Raw genomic sequence first — 24,977 nt, 5'->3', positions numbered from 1 at the left:
ATAGGCTGGAACGTGAATTGAAGGCCATGGAACTCAAGATGACAAGTAGAACTGATACGGAGTTACATAATACATTCAGGGACAAGTTGACGGAATTTGGCGTAGAGGCGGAGAGGGAGGTGAAATTTAGGGGGAAATATTGGACAGCGAGGCATTACTGTGAAGGGGAGAGACCTGGAAAGGTACTAGCCGCAATCACGAGGAAACCTCGCTTCAGTGCCAATATATTAGAAATCACCACATCAGACGGCACACGTTGTCAGGATACCAGGGGGATTCAGGAGGAATTTCTTTCGCACTATACACGGCTGTATACGTCTCAACAAACTGACGTGATAGATATGGGGAGTTTCCTCGATGATATAGCACTGTGCTGGCTCAGTGATGTGCATAGACAATTTCTTAGTGCTCCATTGGAGACCGGTGAGATCCGTGACGCGATTATGTCGCTTGCCAATGGAAAGGCGACAGGGTCGGATGGGCTCCCCGCTGAGTTTTATAAATGTTACATTGATATCATGGCGCCGGTCCTTAAGGAAGTTTTTGAGGAGTCGTTGGAAGTTGGGGAGTTGCCGGGATCAATGAGAGAGGTAATAATTGCCTCGTTGTTGAAGCCTGGTAAGGAACCTGCGGACACAGACTCATACAGACCATTATCTCTCATTAACTGTGATGCTAAGATCCTTGCCAAAGTACTAGCAACGCGACTTTCACTGATTATGTCTAAAATAGTACTGCCAGATAAAGCTGGCTTTGTGCCGGGACGCGCCACCACCCATAATCTTAGGACGTTGTTCTCCTTGACCCAAACGATTGCCCCGGAACTGCCTGTGGCTGCTGTTTTTTTGGACGCCACGAAAGCGTTTGATTCGGTCGAATGGCCGTATCTGTTTACTATATTGCATAAGATGGGATTCCCCAAATTGTTTATTAATTGTGTCGAGCTACTATATACTAGACCTACTGCCAAAGTGGTGATTAACGGATTGCTATCGGCTCCTTTGATGATAACGAGAGGAACCAGGCAAGGATGCCCACTATCACCTCTGCTCTTTGCTATGGCGGTCGAACCTTTGGCCTGTCGCATCCGTCAACTGCACGGCGCTAGTGCCTTTCGCTGCTTTCAGCGCCAAATTGGTATATCACTTTATGCAGATGATATTACGTTATATGCAAGACATCCTCAAACCAACCTTAATCCCATTTTGCGTGAGTTCATTGTTTTTGGTGGGATGTCGGGGATACATATTAATTGGAAAAAATCCCAATTTTTCCCGCTAACGTCTGCAGTTCCGAGATTTCAACTTGACTACCCGCTAGAGTGGTGTGACTCGGAACTTCGGTACTTGGGTATAATTGTGTCTCTGGACAAAGATGTGACACTCAGATCGAATTATGGAGTGGCGATCACGAAATTAGCTGACAATGTGACGCGATGGAAGGCGTTACCGCTGTCAATGGCTGGAAGAGCGGCCCTTATAAAGATGGTGGTGTTACCACAATTCCTCTACCTCTTTCAAAATGTGCCATATTATCCAGGTGTTTTTTTCTTTAAACAGCTGAGATCGGAGCTTTTACGTCTCTTTTGGGGAGGCAAACAACCTCGCTTGCGTTGGAGCATTATTACCCAGCCCTATGAGAAGGGAGGGTTTGATGTGCCGGATTTTGAACTGTATTACGTCGCTGCCCAAGCGCAATATGCATATCACTGGTTGAAACCCACGCCATATATGCCCCAAATCGCTGCAGAGGATTGGATAGCGCGACCCATTCCTCTAAATGGTCTCATACTGGGTACAGTTAAAGACATAGAGACGCCATTTACCACGGTTACATGCACCATTGACGCGTGGCAAAGGCTTGTACGCTTGATAGGGGTAACGAACTTATATTCCCCGCTGCTTCCCCTTACGTACCACCCTAGTATCTCGCTCTTGCAGGAAACGGGATTTCAATTGATGTGTAGACGTGCGAAAATCTCGGTCTGGGGGGACTTATTCAATGCAGGGCGGTTCCGTACCAGGGACCAGCTGTTTCGTGACCACACCCCTACGCCTCTAGACGTGTTTTATTATATTCGTCTTAGACAGGGATTGAAGGAAGTGCTACCTAACTTTCCGGAGGAACCGGATCTGGTATTGCCACTACATAACATGCTACTATCTGACGGCCGTCATCTTGTCTCTCGATTATATACTGCCATAAGGACACAGCGCAGAGGGACTGAGAGTTCGGCGCGGCGACATTGGGCTATGGATTTAGGCAGGGATATTACTGATGGTCAATTGCACTACTGCTGCGCCATTACGGCGAATATTGCATCTAGCAACAGACTAAAGATTATCCATTACAAATTTTTACAGCGTTTTATTACACACCTGAGAGGAAATTACGATTTCACTTAGCGACTACTGATAGATGTGACCGCTGTAATGCACCGGGTGCGGGATTCCTCCATTTAGCTTGGGAATGCCCGGGAGTATTTGACTTCTGGACGCAAGTGCAGGCTGTGTTACAGGTAATGACCTCCGGAGCGGTTGCCAAGGACCCGCTGATTATGTTACTGGGCTACACGCGGGATGTACCTAAGTCAACTCGGAAATTCACGGACATTGCATTACTACTAGCGAAAAGGCTGGTTGCGTGTCGCTGGGGACGGGGTAGAGCTCCTAAGTTTAAGACCTGGCTTGAGGACCTGGTTTATTGTCAGGATCAGAATAATATCTATGGAGAGTTAATGCCAGTACAGAGTAGGCCGACTGATATATGGGGACCACTGCAGGCTTACCTGTTACAAAACACGGCAACAGACACAGACTCAGAGATACCCGAGTGAGTGATATGGGGATGCTTATTACTTGAATAAGACCAGCGTGAGGTACCACTTGGGAGGCACACCAACGAACAATGATGTGGGAGGCTATGCTGAATGGGTTGCGGGAAGGGATGGACCTATCTTGGACCGTGGCCAGGCCTGGGGGCTACAGAAGGCAATGTATAGGATGCACCTTAAATGCAATAGAATCATGAGAGTTGACTTTACTGACATGTTACTGGTACAATGTTCCTAATTGGCTGACTGCTGGATGCTCATACCCATGTTCCATGTAGATATTGCTGCACGAGCCTCATTGTTGCTATGTATTCCCTGCTACATAGTTCTGCTAATATTCTCTGCTGTCGTGGTTCGATGCCCGTGCTGTCCGCTAGCCCATGATTAGATGCCGGTACCATGTCCAAGAACAAACTGAAAAATGTGATGATATGTCCTCTGTGGTTTGCTGTTGTTTGGTGCTATGTAATGATAACACTTTGCAAAATGAAAAAATAAAGTTTAAAAAAAAAAAGGGATTTGCAAGTTGTTGGCTCCAGTATGGCAAAATGCAGGAATTCCTAAGTGTGCAGAGAATGTCGTCAAGAATTGCATGGTGTGTCTGAAATACAATCCTGGTAGGGGAACCCCAACTCCAGCTGGTCATTTTGCGCCTCCTACGTATCCGTTTGAGGTTTTGCAGCTAGATTTCATCCACATGGAGAGGTGCAACAACTTAAAATACGTACTCGTTGTTGTTTGTGCCTTTTCAAGATGGGTAGAAGCATATCCCCTAAAAGACAATACTGCCTTGTCCACAGCTAAAGCCCTTGTGAAAGAATTCTTCCCCGGATTTGGAATGCCGAGAATGGTCTGGAGTGACAATGGGAGTGAATTTGTGGGTCGTGTGATGAAAGTATGTGAAGGGCTAGGCATTCAACAGAAGTTCCACGCTGCAAATCACCCCCAATCAGCTGGACTAGTAGAATGCTATAATGGCACGTTAAAACTTAAGCTGGCCAAAATTCAAGCGAGCACTGGTCTTAAATGGCCTGATGCTCTACCCTTAGCACTCCTATCCACCAGAATGACTGTGCATTCGCGAGTGGGACTTAGTCCATATGAAATTGTTTTTGGCCGCCCGGCCAACATATGGGGAGTGCCAAGGCCCACAAAGTTCAGTGAAATCGAACACCCTGTTTTGCTTGACTATTTGTACGAATTGACGGCTAAATTGCGTGTTTTACACCAACAGGTCCATGACACCCTGCCTCCGGTCTCTGAAACTCCAGGTCATCCAATGGACCCTGGATCCTGGGTTCTAGTGAAGAATTTCCAGCGAACAAAGAACGATCAGCCCAGGTGGACCGGACCGCACCTCGTCCTTCTTTCAACAAGATCAGCTGTTCGAGTGGAAGGGGAAAAGCACTGGATCCACGGCATACATTGTAAGAGGGTACCTTTGCCTCTGCCGTACGACCGGTGGGTCCAGGAGGGTGTCGCCGACTCAGAGACTGAACCGTGCCTCGTTTTCTGCCTTTCAGTGCTGCACGTGTAAAAGGAACACTTACTGAACAAGAGAGTGACAATATTTTGCAACCAGCTGTATCACCGTCAGTTCGATTGGACACTACAGAACCTGAACTCCTTTTCCGAGATCATACCATACCTGGAAAGCAAAGATACAATCTGAGGTCGAGAACTATGGACTAACAAAAACAAACTTTCTTTTTCAGTACTATTTTTGAAAGCGCAGCTCTCCCATCTGAAAAACTTGCTTATTTTTGTTTTTCGAACCGCCATCCGGGTTCCGCTGCTAAGGCCGCTATTGCCCAAAGTCTTTGGGGTGCAGCTGACGACGATAGGTCGACAGTTCTGGTTGGTCTAAGGGAGTTGCCCTAGACTGACAGAAGCATTCCTTAGCAGAAACAACCTCCCATCGCGGGCAGCATTGTATAGAGGATGGAGTTTTTCGAGATGGAGAGACCTGCCAAGGAAACGAACTTTAAGAACAGAATATGTAAAATGATGACAAAGAAAAGCTTTTTTTGATATTGTGCATTTTCATGTTATTCAGTGTTATGATATTTTTAATAGGATATGTTCTATTCTCTTTTCGAGTAACATTTGCACCCACTACATCGCCTACACCTCCTCTTTCTACTGTTTCCTCACTTTCTTTTCAACTCCTTCCTGAACACGAATCAGCTAGGAGATTAGAGTTCATTAATAACTCCTTTGTTCAGCTCTTGCACCAACACAAACTTGTAATAAACACGACTAACTGTTGGGTGTGTGGTCTTATGCCTCACACAAAGGATAAAGGTATCCCTTATCTGGTCCTGCCTTTCAGCCATAATGGTTCTGTGTGGGCATACAGAACAATGTTCATCTACGCACGTGAAGTCCACCCCCTACGTTCTGTAAAAGACAATCCTAAGAATAGTGCTCTAGTTAAGGGTATAGTAGATATGATTAAGGAAGATATTTCTTATGAAACTACCCCGGAAGATGAGACACTTGCATATATAGGATGGAACGTAACCGGATATGGAGCTACTCTGAGTGAGAAACAGCAAGCTAAGAGATCTTCCCCGATTTGGATTGTACCCCATCAGGGTCACCTGTGTCTGCAAGGTACTGGCAAGAATCCCAGAGCTCAGTTAGGGAAGAGTGTCTGTACTGAAACATATGTTTTTGGGTCTCAGACTTCCCCTTCGTTTTTAGCAGCTAAGGGTACCTATTTCATCTGCCATGATAGAGCCTATACATGATTGCCCCCTGATTTTTCGGGCACATGTTTTGTTTCATTCCTGTTGCCTCCCACCTACACAGCAGCGGCAGATTACCACAAGACAAGGATAGTTAGAGGTGTCTTGAGTAAAGAAGACACTGCAGGACAAGAATTTGGGGACTTCGCAAAGGGTTTTCTGCCGTTCTGGGGACCAATGGTTAACAGCAGGAACATAAGGCAATTGACAAGGGTGGTCAAGTCCACGGTAATTGAAACTGCTGGTGCCCTTAGTAACTTGACTGCTAAGCTCTAGTCGGATCGTCTTATGACCCTTCAGAACAGGGTCGCATTAGATGTCATACTTGCAGACCGAGGTGGGGTATGTAAATTGATCCAATCGAGTTGCTGTGTTTTCATTCCAGATAACGCTCCAACAGTGTACCAGGCCATCTCCAAACTGCATAAGATTTCCGAATCTATTCATGTGGATAAAGGAGATCGGTCGTTAATGGGATGGTTCTGGGAACTGATATCCGCCTGGGGATGGAAAATTCTGATGGTCATTGGGATGGTCTTAGCCATTCTTATCCTGTTCTGTCTGTGCGTGCAGTGTGCTCCTGCAATATGTGGCCTCTGTGCTACATCATGTGTAAGGAAGCCTGTATCAAAAGACGAACTAAGTAATAGAATGATGTTACAGCAACATCTCAATGACTTTAGGAATATAGACCTGGACTCAGATTAGCATGAGGATAGGTTAATTGCCTATGTAAGGGCAAAAGGAGGGCTTGTGGTTCTGAAAATTCTGGACTCGTGAATAAAACTTCATCATAGCATGACGATTTTTATATCAAAAGACCGAGAATGGCTAGTACACTATGTACAAGCATTTTCGTCATATTCGAGTGACGATTTCACCTCGAAATCGTCATTTTCGTCCTGAACCCTTGGCTTCCATTTTGTGTACGGCAGCCATTTTGTGAGTTGCCCTCACATAGGCTTATAACTACAGCCAAATTCGATATCAAAGGACACGTACACCTTAATTGGCTTTTCTGTGACCTGGGCAAGCTGGAACCATTGCCCCAGGCCAAACCTGTTCGGTCAGTTCCTCTCCCAGTGGCCGAACGAGATAGCATCAAGGCACAACATGCCATAAACCCTTTTCATCGCACACACACCCTGCCTAATCTTGCTCACACCTGCCTATGCTCTTTTCTCTCTCACTTGCTTTATGATGAGGAGGTGCCCGTTTTTATTGGGGGTCCACCGATATCTGATGGAAATGTTGGGCCTTGCCGGGTAATTTGTTGTGGGCTGGACGAACTGAAATGTGGGCTTGTCATCATGACTCTGCTTTTCCTTTGTAGTGAAAACATGTGAATGGTATACTAAAATGAGAAGAATGTTTGCCTAAAGCACAATATTTCGTATAAAAAGAGAAGCCTGACTTTGTAAGATTGAGCAGTCTCCTGAGAATATACACACCATGTTGTTGTACTTCTAGGACGCCTGTTACTTGGTTGCAGCCAATAAATTCGATCTTTGACTTCACCTAGAAGACTCTGAGTTCCTGTGGTCTAAACAGGAAAGTACCCGAGGTCTTTGGGTGTACCCTGACACCACTGGGTTACTGGTTCGGTACCGGTTCTGAAAAACCCAGTACCTCAATGGTGTGCCAACTGGGCTGTTTGGTGGATCTTTTGGGTTTGCTGGGCTTGGTGGGGAAAACTCTGTTGGTGCAGTTGGCGATCCAGGCAGAGAAGTTCCGGACAGCCTTGTCTAGGCTGGCTGCGGCGTCAGGGTGGGACATGTTGGAGGTGTCAGTCCACTGTCTCTCTGACACTATGTTACAGCTACAATTGGGGGCAGGGGGGTGGGGGGTTGCAGGTATGCCGAGGAGGCTAAGACCAAAAAGTGGGGCTAGTCGTATTGTGGTCGCTTAGTCACTTTAAGGACCAACTCCATTAGGGAACTGGACAGGGAGAACCAGCAAGCTTCTCATAATCAGTAACCTTTGCTTTCTAGTTAAGTCTGCACTATGAATATCAGTACTTACAAACACACATAGTAGCCAGATTTGCCAGAATTACATAGCCCACATGATCAGACCCACCCTTGGGGATTGGCCTAAAGGGATTGGGGCTAGTCCTGAAGATATCATTGAAGACCTGCCGAAAGGCATCTACCTAAGGGACAAGTTACTTACCTTCAGAAACGCCTTATCTGGTAGAGATATGATCTAGTCGCAAATTCCTTACCTTTGAATTTCACAGGCATCAGATTGGATTGGGAAGATTTTTCTTCAAGCAATACCCCTGCACGCCCATAGGTGGCATTGGTCAGCTCCGCGTGATGTCGTATGCACAGTTGCAAACGTCTGGGTCACCACCTTGGCACACTGAAGTCAGTTACTTTACACCACTTTCCAGGCCAGAAGCGCGGAGCCATGAAGTACACTGAGACTGATGTGTTTTGAACTACTAATGCCCTGAAAGGGAACAGCGCTGACCCTAAAAACGTGTTCGCTGTGCTGGGAATATGGGTGGGTCGATAAAGAATCTGCAGCTAGATCATGTCTCTAACAGATAAGGCATTACCAAAGGTAAATAACTTGTCCATCTGATAGAGTCATCTAGCAGCCGATTCCTTACCTTTGATTATATACCCAATCCCCGGCAGAGGGAATGCGGACAAGTTTAGATGGGAAAGTCCTGCTGGACAGAGCCACCAAAAAGGCCGTCCCTGGGGACTTGACTGTTCAGGCAGCAGTGCTTGGTAAACGTGTGCAGGGATTTCCACGTTGCTGCCTGACAAATGGTCACGGACTGGAACTCCATGTTGCAACGCTGTGGTAGCAGCCTTAGCTCTGATGAATGAGCCCTTAAGCCTTCAGGAGAATGCTTTTTGGCCAGAGCGTAGCAAATTTTGGTGGAGAGGATGACCCATCGCAAGATAGTCATCTTCTGCACCGCACAACCTTTTTTTGATCCAAAGTACCCCACGAAGAGTCGGTAGTCCACCCAGAATTTTATAGTGTGGTCAAGGTAGAAGGACAAAGCACTTTTTGGGTTGAGACAGTGGAGTCACTCCTCTTTGTTGAAGGAGTGTGGCAAAGCATAGAAAGTGGGCAAGGTGACAGATTGCACCACATGGAAAGGTGTTACCATTTTGGTATGAGAGAGGCCCTAGTGGAAAGCACCAACTTATATGGGAAGATGGTCAGGGAAGGATCCTTGCCTGCAATTCGCTCACCCTCTTATCAGATGGTATTGCCACTAAAAAGGCTGCGTCTATAGCAAGCAGTCGGAGGGCCGGACTGGGAACCGAAACGGCCCTGAAAACGGCTTAGCCGGCCCCCGTAGAGGAGCTCTGGGGTACGGCCGAGCTGTTTGCAAGGGCCGGTTTTGTCCGATTTTATTACCGGGAGCGGATATTGGAGGTCCCGTAAACAAAAACAGCCCATGGGGCCCAAAAACTGGCCCCCACCCAGCTACGGCCAGTCTGGCCTTGGGAGGCAATTATGCAGAGATTCAAATGGAGTGCACATCAGAAAGGTGAGAACCAAATTAAGGTCCCACTGAGGCATAATAAAAGTAGAAGGTGGGAACATATGTACAAGTCCTTTGAGGAATCTATGGACACAGAGATTTGACTAATGAGGGTTAGTCTAGCAGCCTCAGGAAGGCATACAGGGCTGAAAGGTACCCTTTGAGAGGGCCTAGTTCAGAGCCTTGCTGGGCAAGAGTAAAAACAAAAAGTGAGAAGGTAAGCAGATAGAGGATCAATAGACCTTTCTGTACAATATTTAACAAATTTGTGCCACCGGGAAGCATACATGGTCTTGGCACTGGGGTGCCTGACTGCCAAAATAACATTACAGACTTCGGGAGACAGGCCGAATGCTATCAACTGCTGCCGCTCAATTGCCACGCAAAAAGGCATAGAGTAGATAGGTTTCGATGGAGGACCCTCCCCTGCTTCTGTGACAAAAGATCCTCCCAAGGGGGCAGTCTGATCAGAGGATCGATGCTAAGTTGGAGAAGCTCAGGATACCAGACTCTCCAGAGCCACAAGAATGACTTGGGCCTGTTAGCTCCTAATCTTTTTGAGCATTCTGGACAGGAGTGGTATTGACAGAAAGGCGTATAGGAGGCCTAACCTCCACTCAAGACAAAAAGCCTCTCCAGGCGAGAGCCGCCTTGGAAACTCTAGCACACAAAACTGCTGACGTTGAGCGTTCTCGGTGGAGGCCAACTGTTCTAACCAAGGCTCTTCCCACTGTTTAAAGAGAACTTATGTCACGTCTGGATGGAGACACCATTCTTGATCAGCTAGGCATCGATAGTCGAGTTCACCCACCCTGGCATTCTATGAACCTGACAGGTGTTAAACCAGCAGGGATATGCCATGACCCCGCCAGCCTGGTTTGTTGGAGTACGACATGGCAGGGTGTTGTCCAAGAACACTTAAACCAGCTTTCCCTTGATTGAAGAAAGGCTATCAATACCAAGCAAATTGCTCAGAGCTCTGCAAGTTGATGTTGAGTCTGGATTTCGCAAGAGACCAAACCCCTTTGATCTTCACCTCTCCCAGATGCAAGCCCCATCCCAGAAGGGACACATCTGTCACTACTGCGTGGTCTAGTTCCCTATGACCCAATCGCGGTCTGTTGGCCACCACTGCAGGTCCTGTGCAGGTATCTCCAAGATCTGCACCATGTCAGAGAGGAGATTACCCTGGTGCAGCGCCCACTGGAACTTCAGGTCTCATTGCAGAGCCCAGGCATATGTCACCAGCAGGTGGCCATGAGGCCCAGCAGCCTCAGTCTTCTCACTGAAATCCAGTAGAGATGCTGAAACATCGGTATCATAGCCTAAATATCCTGGACTCGACATTCGGGTGGATAGGTAAGAAACTGCACTGTGTCCAGACAGCTTCGATGAAAGGAAGCGTCTGAGAGGGAGTCAGATGTGATGTCGGCATGTTGATTGCGAACCACAGTGAATGTAGGAGGATTGCCTTAGTCTGGAGGTGAGAGACGACAGCCTGAGGCGAGCTCGCCTTCAACAGTTAGTTGTCGAGATAGGGGAAGACTGCCACCCCTGATCTGTGCAGATGAGCTGCGACCACCAATATCACCTTGGTGAACACCTATGGGGCACTGGTAAAGCCAAAAGGGAGCACAGTGAAATGAAAGTGCTTGTGGCCTAAAGTAAACCGCATAAGCGCCCTGCAAGTCTAACGCTACCATCCAGTCTCCTGGGTCAGGGCAGACAAGACCAGACCTAGAGTGAGCATCTTGAACTTTTCCTTTTTGAGGAAGATATTGAGGGCTCGCAGATCTAGGTTAGAGCGCAGGCCTTTCTCCTCCTTCTGGACCAGAAAGTAGTGGGAATAAAAACCACAGCCTACTCTTGGCGTCGGAACCCTCTCTATGGCTCCTTTGGCCAAGAGAGTCATGACATCCTCCTGAAGCAAAGTCAGGGGATCCTCCGTCGGCCGGTTGTAAGTTGGAGGCATGGAGGGAGGGGTTGTCTCGAAAGGTAGAGGGTAGCTCCTTCTGACTATCTGGAGTACCCACCTGTCCGAGATGATGTTCTGCCAGTGGTGGAGGCGATGGCTGATCGAAAACAAACTAGTCATCCATGATCTGGAAGGGATAGAATTGGAAGGTTTGGAGGCTGAGGCTGCAGCAGGGGGCTGATCAGACCTCCGGCCACGCGAGTCACGCAGACGTTGCTGAATTTGTGTTGTCTCGTGGCTGGGCTATGGCTGGCCACAAAAGGGGCAAAAGGCAGACCGGGGACGAGAGGCCCATGGACTTGGCCATAGCCTGCTAGCCTTTAAAGCGCTCTAGTGCCATGTCCGCCTACAGACGAGGAGTGGTCGAAGCATGCATCGACTTCTTAGGTTTCTTGTGCTTTGCACCTGACCAACTCGAAGACTGAGTGGGAGGACAAAGACTTGGAACTCTCGGAGCGGTGTTCTGACCTTCCTTTCAAAAGGGATCGAGAGAAGGACCTCCGGGGAGAATGACAGTGCCGAGGGCCAATCTTTTAGGGACCTCTCCCTCAAAGCTTTGGAAGATATGGCACGGCAGTCAGAGACTCAAGGTGGGCACGCTCCAGACACCAGAGACAAACCAGGTGCGGGACCGTCACAAACATGGAACAGTGACAGGCGACGCACGGCTTGAAGCCTGAAGTCTTCTTCGGCATGAGGAAAAAAGTCTACACACCAAAAAGGGGTCAAAACATTGAAAAAAGCCGGACAAAAAGTACAGAGGGTAGCTCTTTTCATGAATCTGCGCTGGCTGGTGCAGAAAGAGAGGAACTGATGTCAGTGTGCCGAGTTGGTGCTTATATCGGTGACAAGTGCATGGACGACATCACATTGCGCCGAACGATGCCACCAATGGGTGCACAAGGGTTTGTTCAAAGGAAAATCTTCCGGATCCCGTCTCACGTCTGGGAAATTCAAATGTAAGGAATCTGCGGCTAGATGTCTCTATCAGATGAGGATCAGCAGATGGAGTTGAGAATGCTAGTTTAAAGATTTTGAGAATCCGGGTCAGCTCCAAAAATGACAAGAAAGACAGGCATCACACCATGTCCAAATGGTTCTGGGAGCAAGACGGTTTCCTTACGGAAGAAGAGGACTTCATCAGGGTTTTTATTTCTTAAATGCAGGAAGCTCTTGGAAATCAATCCTTGCCAGGAGATTCCCTAAAGGGGGACAGAGGGACCATTTGCAGTATGCTTATAGGCCTCAATCAAAAACAATGTTGGCCTCCAGCTCCCTTTCAAATCTGGGAAGATACTCAGTAGACAAAAGTAGAAGAACTCCAGACTAGCAATAGTATGGTGGGGTAAACATGAACTGATGCCAGACTGCTCCAAATACAGTCAGATGCTGTCACATCATGGTTGGACTGAAGTTGCATGGGATCACCTAGCAGTGCCGTAGGGATATTGCTTTGACACAAGCTTTTCAGTTCCAGTCTGGGGCCTGGAGAGCATTCACAAGGGGAGAAATTTGAAGAGTAAACTATCCATCAGAACACACATTCCACCAAACCCAGTGTTTTTTCTTCTCCTTCTTGCCAATTTACCTACAGGTTGGGTTTCCCTCTGGCCATCTTGGATCTAATCAAAATTTGGTTATGCAGCCTTGGCAGAGAATTTGGTCTAATTACTAAAACAGCTCCTTTAGCCTGAGTAAGCAAGCGCTAGCCATTGGGTTAAATAATGCAGAGGGGTAAAATAGCAGACATCTCCAGAGGAGCAGGCTAAGAAGGCTGTGAAAATCCCACCTCCACAAGGTCCAGTGGCATTGAACAGCCTTTTTAAAGAAGTATTCAAAGTGTTTGAGGACATTTGTGATCCTTACTCCACAAATCATATTGTACATTTATTGGCAATCTGAAACGTGCTTACACTACGATTTCAAAGGACAATACAAAATACAAAAGCACAACCTCTGGGAAAGAGCAAAATATCACTTTAAAATGATCAATGACTCATCACCAAATGAACACTTATAAACAATTGTAAAGCAGAGCTTTAGATAACTCACTTTCACCACTTAAACTAGAAGAATGTAATAGTGTAATCACTTCCACCTGGGGCTCCTGCCCATCCAATAATGCTGGCCCGATAAATATTTTAAAAAGGAAGCTGAATTTATAGCCCCAACACTACTGAAAGATACATTAATAGACAACTGGGATGGAAAAAGCAATTAAATACTTTTTGCATAAGAAACATTCTCTTGATCCTCTGGAACAAGCTACCTTGCTATATACATAAATCACATTACCTAGATTAAAAGTACAGGCTGTAATCTCATTGTATTATTATTTTGGGATATAAGATCCAAACAAATTATTTTAAAAGTACAGGCTGTAAATATTCACCTTTAGCAGTGTGCAAAAAGAGTAACCTTTAAGCCGCCTTTTTGGCAAGAGCTTACGCCTAATAGAAGCATAGAGACTGTTATTCACTGTGCTGTATAATTATCTCTGTGCAGAATGAGGACAGAGTGTGGAATGGAAGGCAGCATACATGGAATAAATACATTTTTCAAATCCTGAAGCAGACATAATTGGAAGCAAGGTACGTGAGGCGGTTGAAGCAGGGCTAATGGTGGGTACTGCATTTATGGTCTTATGTCACAGTACCCATAAATCAGGGATTTGAAGTAACTGTATTGTGGAGTACAGTTAGACACATTTTGCAGAATTTAGGGGTACTGAAAAATGTTGATCTTAGTTACAATTAAGGAACCTTAAAAAGGTTATCGCCGGTGATCAATTGTTAACACAAAACAAGAACAGTTGATTTAGATATCATTGTAATCTGGATAGATCAGTAATGTGGTATGTTTTCTATGCAGAAGAGCTAAAAGCATAAATCTTAGGGTCACCAACAATATTTTCTCTCTTTACTGAGTATAACTAACGAAGATCTCCAGCGAAATTGTAAGTAGCACTAAAGGGGATTTGATTGCCAATAAATGAAACTACCAGTATACATTTAACTGCAAGAGAATTAAAAATCTCCAGAATTTACTTTCTGAAAAATGTATTTCACTTAGGTGATCACACTGTAGGACTGCTGTAACTACTTCCAAATGTACCTTTCGCTTATCTGTCTCCAATGGGAGTCCACACTCTAGGGACTGTGCAGTACTTTCATCCAAAGTCCTGCTCTTCTTATCTAAAAGGAAAAACAAATATGTGGGAAGTAATCAAAGTCACAGAACCAATACACTCTTACAAACAAGTTAATACTCAACAATACGTTCTATCTTGTCTGTACCAAATGATAAATCATGCAACTCAATTTAACACCACTGTCTAAGTGAAGCAGAATAAAACTGCCTTTATCGTGACTGTCACACTCAGTGTGAACATTTTTTCCCATTATCAACATGCAGCACTCTCACTTTGTGGTGGGACAATAATCTCTCTATTGCTTTGCATGCCGTTACTATAACCCATAGCTATCCCTTAACAGCTGCCTTCAGTTTGAAAAACAAGCATTGAAAATGCAATAAGTCTCGCCTTTGATTAAGTTAAAGCCATTTGCTTTGCTAATGGTATAGCAAAGCAAATGGCTTTAACTTAATGAAAGGCGAGACCTATTGCATTTTTAATGCTTGTTTATAGGAGCTACAAACCCCCATTAAGCCCTTACACAGCAGGAGGAGGGGTGGGGGGAGTTTGGGGGTGCTATACATTTAGACTCTCACACGAACACTTCATCCAACATTCCAAACACAGGAGCAACTTTACAGAAAAATAGTAACTATCGAACATAAACAAATTCCTTTCAGCTGGCTCAAATAAAGACATTGCTCGCATTGTGTGTCCGAGAATGACTCTCGCGTGCTCAGGAGTGAGCCTTGGAATAGCTGCGCATTGTATTTTTTCATTCTTACACAAATCTCCCAGTGCGGGGAAGGGCTTCTCCTCTACCTGCCATTTTGAGACAGGAGTATGAAGTGTATGTAGTGCAACGTACATAGCACATCCTTAGTGGGGAAGTATCGCAAAGCTAAGCGGGGGCAATTACAGCAACCTACTTAGAACAAGCTGCCGGCGTTGTGCAGAGCTGAAACTTAAAAAAAATAAATATAGTGCTCGCGGTCCCGAGCCTCTGACCAAACCCTGCAAATTTAATTCAGGAAGTCTTTCAGACAACACGCGCTGAAACTTAAAAAAAATAACAAAAATAGTGCTCGCAGTCCCAAAAATGAAAGCAGACCGCTCATGTAGCTTACAAAAAATAACAAATATAGTGCTTACCGAGTAATTGAAGAAGGCTGTGTCCCTCCACAAGTAAAAGGTCCAATCCCGGTGGGCGGGGCTAAAAGCAGACTGGGTGGCAACCCTCAGTGTAATGATTGCCTCCGGTGCAATCATTACACTGTGTTTTGCCTAATTCATGACGCAAAACGACACGCACAAATCAAAAATGCAGGCGGAACAGCGACACAACTTCTGGAACCGTATTGATTCCAAGAATCCCTCCAGTGGCGAGACAGCGCATGCGCGCTGCTAACGCCAGGCGAGACCTAAGAAGCCATTTAGTGTGCTTGTCCTGAGGGATCAGAAGGAGGGTGCTGATAAAAAACAAAGTACAACGCACTAGGAATAATGATGGTAACCAAATAGAGGTATCTTGAGAACGGTAATTCTTACCATCCAGACCTTTCCAATTTTGGAAATATATGTAAATTCCATAGAAAGAAAAATAGGAAAGGCAGGAAGAAAAAGAAAGCAGTATCAGACAGCTTAAGCTAAGCTACAGCCAACCATGGGTCAGTCGGGACTGTGTACCCATTCAGAACAGTTGGAAGAAAGGTTTGACAAACCTTTAACAATGCTGAAGGTCCTAGAGAAAATAGTTACTGAAAAGTCCCATGAGGAATTTGTATTGTTTTAACTTCTTTTTATTGTTTTTTAGCTAAAACAAAAAGATAAAAAATTATGAATTATGTAGTTTCTGTCATCAACTCCATTGTTCAAAATTCAATTACCCAACATCTGCAAAGTAGCATTTAAACAGTTTCCTTGGATATGTACACAGTCTATTAAACCCTTATTTCAAGCGGAATTTCTCTGTTAGGTTTCATCGCCCACCCCCAAATCTTTTCATGCTTCTTCCATCATCCTTTGCTGCCATACAATATTTTCAGCCGTTACACCAATCAAAGACCCTTTCCCAGTTCTGCATCTCTGACGGCAATTCTGACCTCCATAATGTAACCACATTTCCCCTTCCTGCCATCAAGGCAAAGTTAAGGAATAGTGGATACTTGGGCGGGTGTCTTTGCTCCAAATAACTAAAATGAATAGTTTAGCAGTTCACACAAAATTTGTCTGTGTGATTCTAACTAACCATGCCCTATTCCCTCTCAACGGGGCTTCAGCATGAGACAGGTCCAAAAAGTATGTAGGAAAGTACTAGTTTGGTAATACCCTCTAAGACACTCATTGATATTGGATCTGTCAAATCTTATCAAATGCATTAATATGTAGTAGCATATGTAATATTTTCACCAGTAGTAATCTAAACCCAGCTCTTACTGCTGCAAACCCCTAACTCCCTCCCCCCTCCTCCCCCGAGTGCCTCTGTCTACTCTTCTTCTAACTCTCCAAATTTAGTAGACCATTTTTAGGGCTTGCCTTTGACCGCATATCTGCTTACATTTGTAGCTTCACTTTCATTCTTATTTGTAGCCTCATAATTGGCCAGCATCTACCAGCTTCACTCCTCTTCTTTATAGTGGAGCATGGATCAAGTACTGATTGCCTCATATTGAGTAGTGTCCTTCGACTGCTTGTGCTGTAACTGAGGTACTATTTTTTTTTCTTCTTCCCATCATATTGCTACTTTTTTCTTTCTTCTTCCCCTTGTGTTGCTTTTTATCCAAGTGTCTTCTCCCCAGCCACCCACCCCAGCATTGTCCATGTTGCGTCTTCCCTCCCATCCCCTGCCCATTGTCTATGATAACTGTGCTCCCAATCCATAACTCCTACCATCCTATTTTCCATGTTGCTTATTCCCTTCCACCTCACACCCTCTTGTAGTTTATGATGCCCCACCCCTCCCTCGTCATAGTATTTGTTTCCATTTCCTGTTGCCATGCTGCCGTGTTACCCTATATCCCGTTGACCAAGCAGCCAACCCCTATCTGCCCAAATAAAAACAAATTGCTATGACGTGGCCAGCACTGACCACTTCTTAGCCCTTTTTTCTTAACTTTTTAGCCATGCTGCACATCAGCCACGTTCTGGTACAAAGTGGCTAAAAGTAATTTGCAAAGCCAATAACTCTCAAATAGGTGAGACCTATTGGCTGGACAAGGCTTATTCTTTTATAAGTGTCATGGGTTAGGTGCATTTTTTGATTATTTTCTTATAAATATGGTTTTCCCCAATAGTGGTTCCTCTAGTATTTTATTTTGCTGTACAGAGCTATCTTTTTTTTATTTTATTTTTATATATAGCGTGACCTTGACCCGAAGATAACGGGTATCAGAGCGCTTTACATAGCACCAGTTTCGTGACACATGGACACATTCATTTTTGTTAGGCACAGGGAGACTAAGAGATTTGCCCAGAATCACAGGATGTTGAGCGTCATTGCAGAGACTCTAACCCGGTTCCCCAGCTTCGAGGTTGACCGCTCTAGCCGTAAAGACAAATCCTCTCCCCTATCTTCTAGTTGTTAGTGCTGCTACGTTCTCCTTTAAGATGTACCGCAAGGGGGAGTGTCTAAATTACATATTAAAAATTCAGAATTTTCCAATTGATACTCTGTCTCAAATGTTGCAAAGGTTTTCATATGTATCTGAACTGAGATGTAACCCAGTGTGCCTAGGCCTACTGGGTCCCTCTCTTGAAACCTCAGAGGTCATGGGTCCCAAAAGGGTGCTCCCCTGGTCAAGATTTTCTCCCATCCCAAGTATCTCGTTGCAGTTTTCCAGGCCCTTACTACTAATTGCATACTGTACAATTCATCTAGGTAGGTTTGAGGTCCATTGCATGTCGATGTAGAGCAATGCCCCCATCAAATCACCTTTGCTCAGGTTTTCAGTGAAATACGTTGTGCCCACCCACTAGCAGTATGATACATTTTTTTCGTGAGGCTCTGGAAGGAAGACTCTTGTATGCGGTAATGCTCGTTTTGGAGGGTGTACAAAAGCTTTAGCACAGTGGCCATTTTTAATAAGTACAGCTGTACGCTCCAAGGCGGCCAGTGGTAGTTTCCACCAGTATTTCACATCGTCCTAAACTTGAGAAAGCCCTTAAAGTTGCGTTCAAATAACTCTGTAGTTCTTGCATTACTTAGATATTCAGGTATATAAAGCCATGGTAATCTACCATTCACCTGGCATCTATTGAGCCCTTCTATGGCTTATGAGTCATTGGATACATCACTGATTTACATCAATTAATTATTAATCCGGAATATTTCCAGACAGTTACAAAATTTGGAGCATTCTATTTAAGGTCACTTCCGGTTGTGTTACATATACCAGAATATCATCCTCATATAATATCCCATCATCCCATGTCTCTTCCCATCTTAATCCTACCACTAGTGCATCACCCTGACCCAAATCGCTTGGGGCTCCAGCGCCAGGGTAAATTTCCTTCTTTTTTCTTGCCAGAGGAAATAATTCCAAAACACATTTTTCAACTTGATTCTAGTCAGGGGTAATATATATATTTGCGTAATCAAGGTAGCCAAAATTTGGGACAAATTCTATATGTAGGGCCACTGGATTTATGCGATTGTGCGACAGCGGCGGTTTATACATAACTGTAGATTTGCTGCATATGCTACACAATCCATCACCAGTAGCATAATCTCAAGATTTAAACAGGAAAAAAAATGTAGCTCAAACGGTTTACAGGTTAGTAAAAATGCGGCAATAAGTGTTGCAGCACAGTGGACGGCCCTTTGCAAAAGTAGATTGGTCACATTTCTGTAGCTTACTGCTATATTTAGGTATTCAACTGGTACTGATGAGCTACAACAAATGCCCAGACAGTGTTAACAAATTTAAGAATGACAAAATAATGAAGTAACACTATCATAAAATGTGACACACGATGCCGCATATTTTATTCAGCCCTGTCACATAAATTGACCCTCCGCTGACGCATAATTCCAGTGACCCTGCACATGTTTCAGCACTTTAAACATACAGTGCCATTCAAGTGCGTCCAATGAGTCCAGTTACACTATAGTTTCCTGTTGTATGCATGAATAATGACTGGTGTAGAGATCACCAAGTGCAAGAGTTTAGATGAAATTTTTGTTTGTATATTAAGGAGAGAGAAAAATGTGCATCCATGACTTGGTTTTTCTTGTTTGTCGATAACTACAAGAGCAGTCATTCTCAGGTCATATGGCAAATTGGTGGGGGCATCGGCAGGTACCATTCAAGAAGGCCGCACAATAGCAGAGCTGTCCCTCGTCAACCATTCCTTGGCTTACAACCTGAACACAAGAGGAACTTTAAGCTTCAGTATGGGACTTATACCGAGGATTACACTGTGTTTTGGAGTGCAGCAGGGAATGATCCTCTCCCCTTTCCAAGAGCCCGTTGCTATTGTACAGCAAAGCTGACAGAACAAAAAGTGGAATGGTGCTCCGTATGCAAATTAATCAAGGAGTCTGAGTCCATTAGATAATTTCCTGCTTTATTCAAATCCAGTATTCAAAGTCGTAAAATTTAATGTATAAAAACATCCTGCCAATCTATCTTGAATTTCATCAGGGGTGTAAATAATACATACAAAGACTCAAAATAAGTACAAACATAAATACAAAAACATACATATATATACACAAAAAAAATTATAAAAACACTAAGACATGACATGACTCAATGACTCATTGATAAATTTGCTTCCGGGTGCAGTATTCCACTTTTTGTTCTGTCAAGATTCCGTCTGCTTCTGCAGTATAACCATGCAATGGCTGGTATTGGAAGAGGAGTGCACCGTGCTGTACTACTTTGAACTATATGGGAGGTGCAGTGGAGAGATCCGCCGTTAACTTTGTTCTTGTACAGCAACGCTGCCTGTCTGTTAATATTTGTTCTATCACTATGGTTATAGATGTTTTGAGAAGTACTTATAGCTAAAATCTATTAACTAGCGCAGCTATGATGTGTCCTTACACCTTGGACATGTCTTCGGAGTGCCGATATAATATTCCCCTTTTTAATTTATTGTACAATCCATTTACATTACAGGTTATAATTTTGAGACTTTTGTTCAGTCGTTGTACTCCTACAATGTTTAACTTGCATTGGTGTACTTATCAGTTTGATTAACTTGTTATAACCTAAGTCCTGTGTATTGAACAGTGTGGGTTGTGCTGCTCACATTCTCCTAGATCTAAAAATATAACTGTAAACCAACACTTTCCTCAATGTTCCACCTTCCCGCTTCCATGTGAAGCAGACTATGGAACTCCTATCACCACATTTAATGAGGAACCAGTCATTCATAACCCCTTGTTACACGGAACGGCTTTCAAAATGGCTCTGTGATTAACTAGTTGTAAACTGCTTGCTATTCCCCATTCTACCTGTTTTTATGACTGCCAAAAAATAATAGTTCTTTCCACCTTGACTAAGCATCAAGTGTATATCACTACTAAATCACATTATCTACTTTTGATTTCAGATTCACTTCCTCCCTCCCTGCAGTGCCCCTCCCGTGAGGAAGCAATGCTTGGCAAACACCATCATTTGGCCCCTCCCATAACCATTACCCGGTCTCCTACGATTGTGAGGATCAGCCCAGCCCGCAAATGAGGTCAAGCTGTCTGTTCTGCATTATTTCATCAGCCTCCTCTTCTATTCCTCTACTGCCCCTCTCCGACACTTACATGGGACATATTTGAGGGTGTCCCATGGTTGATTCATGATATCTCTGTGTCAATAGACGCTTCTTTAGTTTCTCTCAATTTGACTCCCTTTCAGTATTTCCGTTCCACAGGAAGCCGCCCATCAAGCCAATCCCAGGCCTCTTCCGGTGTTAGGAAGACCCATGATTTGCCATCCACTACGATATGAAGGCTTGCCGGGAAAAATATTTGATATCTTTCTTCCTCAGAGAACTTTTTATCCTGTCAAAGCTACGTCTAAGTGCTTGGACTGTGAGGGAAGCATCAGGTAATACCCTAATCATTGCATTTTCATACTGCAGTGGCCTTATCGTGTAGAAGCTTGTAAAATTGCATTTTGATCACACTGATTGAAACTGAGGGCAATGACTACCCTTGTGGAGTTGGGGATTTCAAGGGTTTCCGGCATTTCGATGTGGTACCAGGTCACTGTGATTTCTCTCCACCGAGAAGAAATCCGATAGTTCCTTAGATTTCAGGATATCAAGCACTCAATGTTCCACAGAGTTCCATGCCACCTACCTAAAACAACCAAGTCTCCAAGCTCCTGCTGCCTCATGGAGTTGCCAAGGAAAGAGCAACCATAACCCCATGGGAATCTGGGCATACAATAATCTTATTCTATAATAGCTTGCACAGGTAGCATATAGGAAAAATGAGAATACACTAAAGGGACAAAAAAGTCTCAAAGATATTATCAACATTGACAAACCCTGCCAGGCTCAAATAATAATAACAATAATACGGCATTTTATAAAGCGCGAACAGCTACCTCACAAGGAGGTGTCCCGGCGCTGGAAGAACAGGTTTGACCATGAGGACCAGAGTTGAGCGCCTAGCTCAATAAAATAAGTCTGGCACATATATATGACAAAGAAAAACAAAAAACACAACAAATACCACTGTGGAAAAAAAGAATATTTATGAATACTTATATATGCAGTAGTGCAATCACAACCATCTAGTCGTAAGGACTGAACTGTATCCAGACTTTCCACGTACAAATATTGTAATTGGAAGAACAAATAAGACCTCTATATTAGGGCAGTAATGTTTTGCAAACTTGTGCAAGGAAGTCCACATCGCAGTTGATAAAGTGGTGGACTTAGCCCTGGTGCAATAGACCGGATTCCTTCAGGTGGCTCCTTCTCAATGAGGGAGGAGCAGGTTTTAATGCGTAGATTATACAATGCAATAGAGTCCTCTACTGAACCGCCTTCTCCTACTTGGCTCCACAAGAGCCCGCAAAGAGCTGGTCATCAGAGTGATTCTTGGTGTGGTCCAGGTAGTAATTCACCACAAGCCTAGGATGCAACTGTGATGTATTCCTATAGGTTCTGTATCGATCCCCCTATTCCTGACCCTGTTCTGGTTAACAAGTTAACTAGCAGCCATCCCATGATGCAGAAACCGTTATCTGATGAAGCCACACCACGGCACAGGAACGTGTTATCTGATTAGGTCATAACGCTTGCCATCTAATTAGACAAGCAATATTCCTCCAGCCCCTGATAAGGCATACGGAGTTCTCAAAACAAATCAAATCTATGACAACCTGGGAAAAACCCTGCGGCCATTGTTTTGATTTCACCGAGAACTTCAGCAAAAGAATGTGCTAACGACCAGCTCGTATGACATCCTTATTGACGTATCTATGTCAGTCCTTACGTCAATCTCGGCACCTTACAGGTATAAATATTACCGGTATTGCCTTAAGCAAACACACGCGGTGGTGACGAGATCGGAGCAGCCAGACTTGCCGAAACCCAGAGCAGAGCAGACCCCGCTGGCGCAGCCCCGCCTTCCTGACGCGCTGAGAACGAGACGCTGCTTTCTCCTGCCGAGAAATCCAGCTCCGGCGCTTCCGGGTAGCCCTCGCAGGCAGCCTGGAATATCGAGACCAGAGACGAGAGATACCATCCCTCATTCATCCTAGATTCCAGGTACAGAACTGAATAACCCCTTGCAGAGACTTCTTGAGTCAGTCACTTGGCAAAACAAACTTAAACTTCTACTTTCTATTCCCGCCCACGTATTAGGCTTAGGTCAGGTACACTGGGGTAGGCGTAGGTAGAAACACCAGTTGAGTACGATTAGTCAAATGTATATGTGTATGTATCTATTTTATCCATTTTAAACCACCTTATGGCTTAGAAACCATATAAATGTTTTTACAGTATTATTTTATACTTCTGCTTTTATTGTATGCACTTTACTTAACCATAAGTATTGCGATAATATCGATCCATTTCTCTTGTATGAGAAAAGAGACTGATCAATAAATACCATCTTTTATTGAACACGCCCGTCTCTTCCTTTTCTCTACAATCTGGTGAGACTAAGAATGCACATACTGACTGAGTAAAATAAGTTGTCTTTTGTTTTCACACGACTCTAGAGATACACTCTTGATTAGGGGAGAGCAAAGTTGTCATGTTCTATGGTTGTCAGAAACTAAATCCCTTCTTGTCTATCCAGGGAGGTTCAACTCCTCCTTGCCTATTCGAGAAAGTTTCTAGTGAACTCTGAGCTAGCTGGCAAACCCAAAACTTTAAGTCTAATATCGACAATAGAAGACCTAGTTAACGTCTGGTCTAGGCCTATACTATTGAAGGTATTATTCCAATGCGCAGAGCCTATTGGGATAATAGGAACTACACTACATGGCGCCCAAACGTTTGGAAAGGCGATAAAACTAACGCAAGACATTAGAGTAACTCAGTCGTGCTTTTTCACTCAGACCCCTTTTTACCCATAATACTCCAAAGACGTCTGGAGTGGGTGAAAGGTCATATCCGCCAAACCTCGCAGGAGGAAACTCCTATGTATGGTTCTTGGTTTAGTCAACGTTGAAGGATACACTGTTCCAAAATATTGTGCATCTAATCTTTGTTTCCATAAGTAACCTGATGTGCAAACAAACGGAATAACCTTCCTGTCGGTAAAATGGTAGACAGTGATGAAGAAAGAGAGACAGCTAGATTAGCAGCTGAACTTCTACCAGCTGAAACTACTATGCAAGCAGCAGACCCGGAGATAATACTCATCCCGGTCAACATAAGAAAATCTATAACTTTAAAACTTATAGAAAATGGACTGACACCTAGAGGTGGCACAGTCATATTCGTAATTGAGGCACACGAATATCGGCAGACAGAGGTATTCTATTCATGGATACACTTTCCAGCAGCGAACGCTGTAACAAAGCACTTCCACTATTACAAAACAGAGGAACCTCCTGATGAATACACTCCTTTCGAGGAGGTGGAAGTACCACTTAAATTTCAAGAGCACCTGCTCTTGTTTAATGGTGCCCTAAAACATAATAATCACATCACCAGGCTCGGTCCACTAGGTAGACCAGGAGCAACGTGGCCGGTCCTAGCCGGATACACACCACATCCAGACATTGATGAAATGCCTGCACCAGAACTTTTAATACAACTAAAACAATTAATAAAAGTACATAGACAATTAGTCCAATATGTAATGCGGACTTCAACAATCCAACCAGCAATTAAAATTCCACAACTGACCCCTCATCAGGGGAACACAAATAAAATTACACCACAGAACATACAGTCCTGCCTAGGTAAAGTACCAGCTAAAAGGGAACAAATACCATTCTGGTTAGCACACAAAATCACCCAAATAGAGGCGGTGTTTCCAGACACCACCCCGTTAGAAAAACACAGGATTCTGACTATCTGTCTTCCAATGGGAATCGCACCGCACGTGGAGGACTGTGACACTTGGGGTACAGTCTTTGCTTCCATTTACACAAAAACGCATGGTGTTCCATCCATCTCGGTAATACCAGATGTGCTAAAACAAATTCAAGATGAATACGGTCCAGAACCCGCTTTAACTCTTGGTATGAAATTACTAAAAGACTTCAAGCAGGTCTCGGCTATATTACTAGCCAATATAAAGGGAGAAGCAGCAAACGTGGCGATCCGCCAAAGATTAAAAGAAACAGATATAGCAGACC

At 44.4% G+C, this 24,977-nt stretch overlaps 1 protein-coding gene across 1 annotated transcript in view; it reads right to left on the bottom strand.

Annotated features, from left to right (window-relative positions):
• Positions 1-24,977, bottom strand: part of TOPAZ1 (testis and ovary specific TOPAZ 1) — a 2,142,665-nt gene that overhangs the window by 1,740,544 nt on the left and 377,144 nt on the right. The window contains exon 4 of the mRNA XM_078663910.1: positions 14,187-14,266. Coding sequence (XP_078520036.1) covers positions 14,187-14,266 — 80 coding nt within the window. The remainder of the gene's footprint in view (positions 1-14,186; positions 14,267-24,977) is intronic.

This window comes from Lissotriton helveticus, chromosome 10, assembly GCF_964261635.1.
Source record: "Lissotriton helveticus chromosome 10, aLisHel1.1, whole genome shotgun sequence".
Lineage (NCBI taxonomy): Eukaryota > Metazoa > Chordata > Amphibia > Caudata > Salamandridae > Lissotriton > Lissotriton helveticus.
This window is presented reverse-complemented; position numbering and strand designations above follow the sequence as displayed.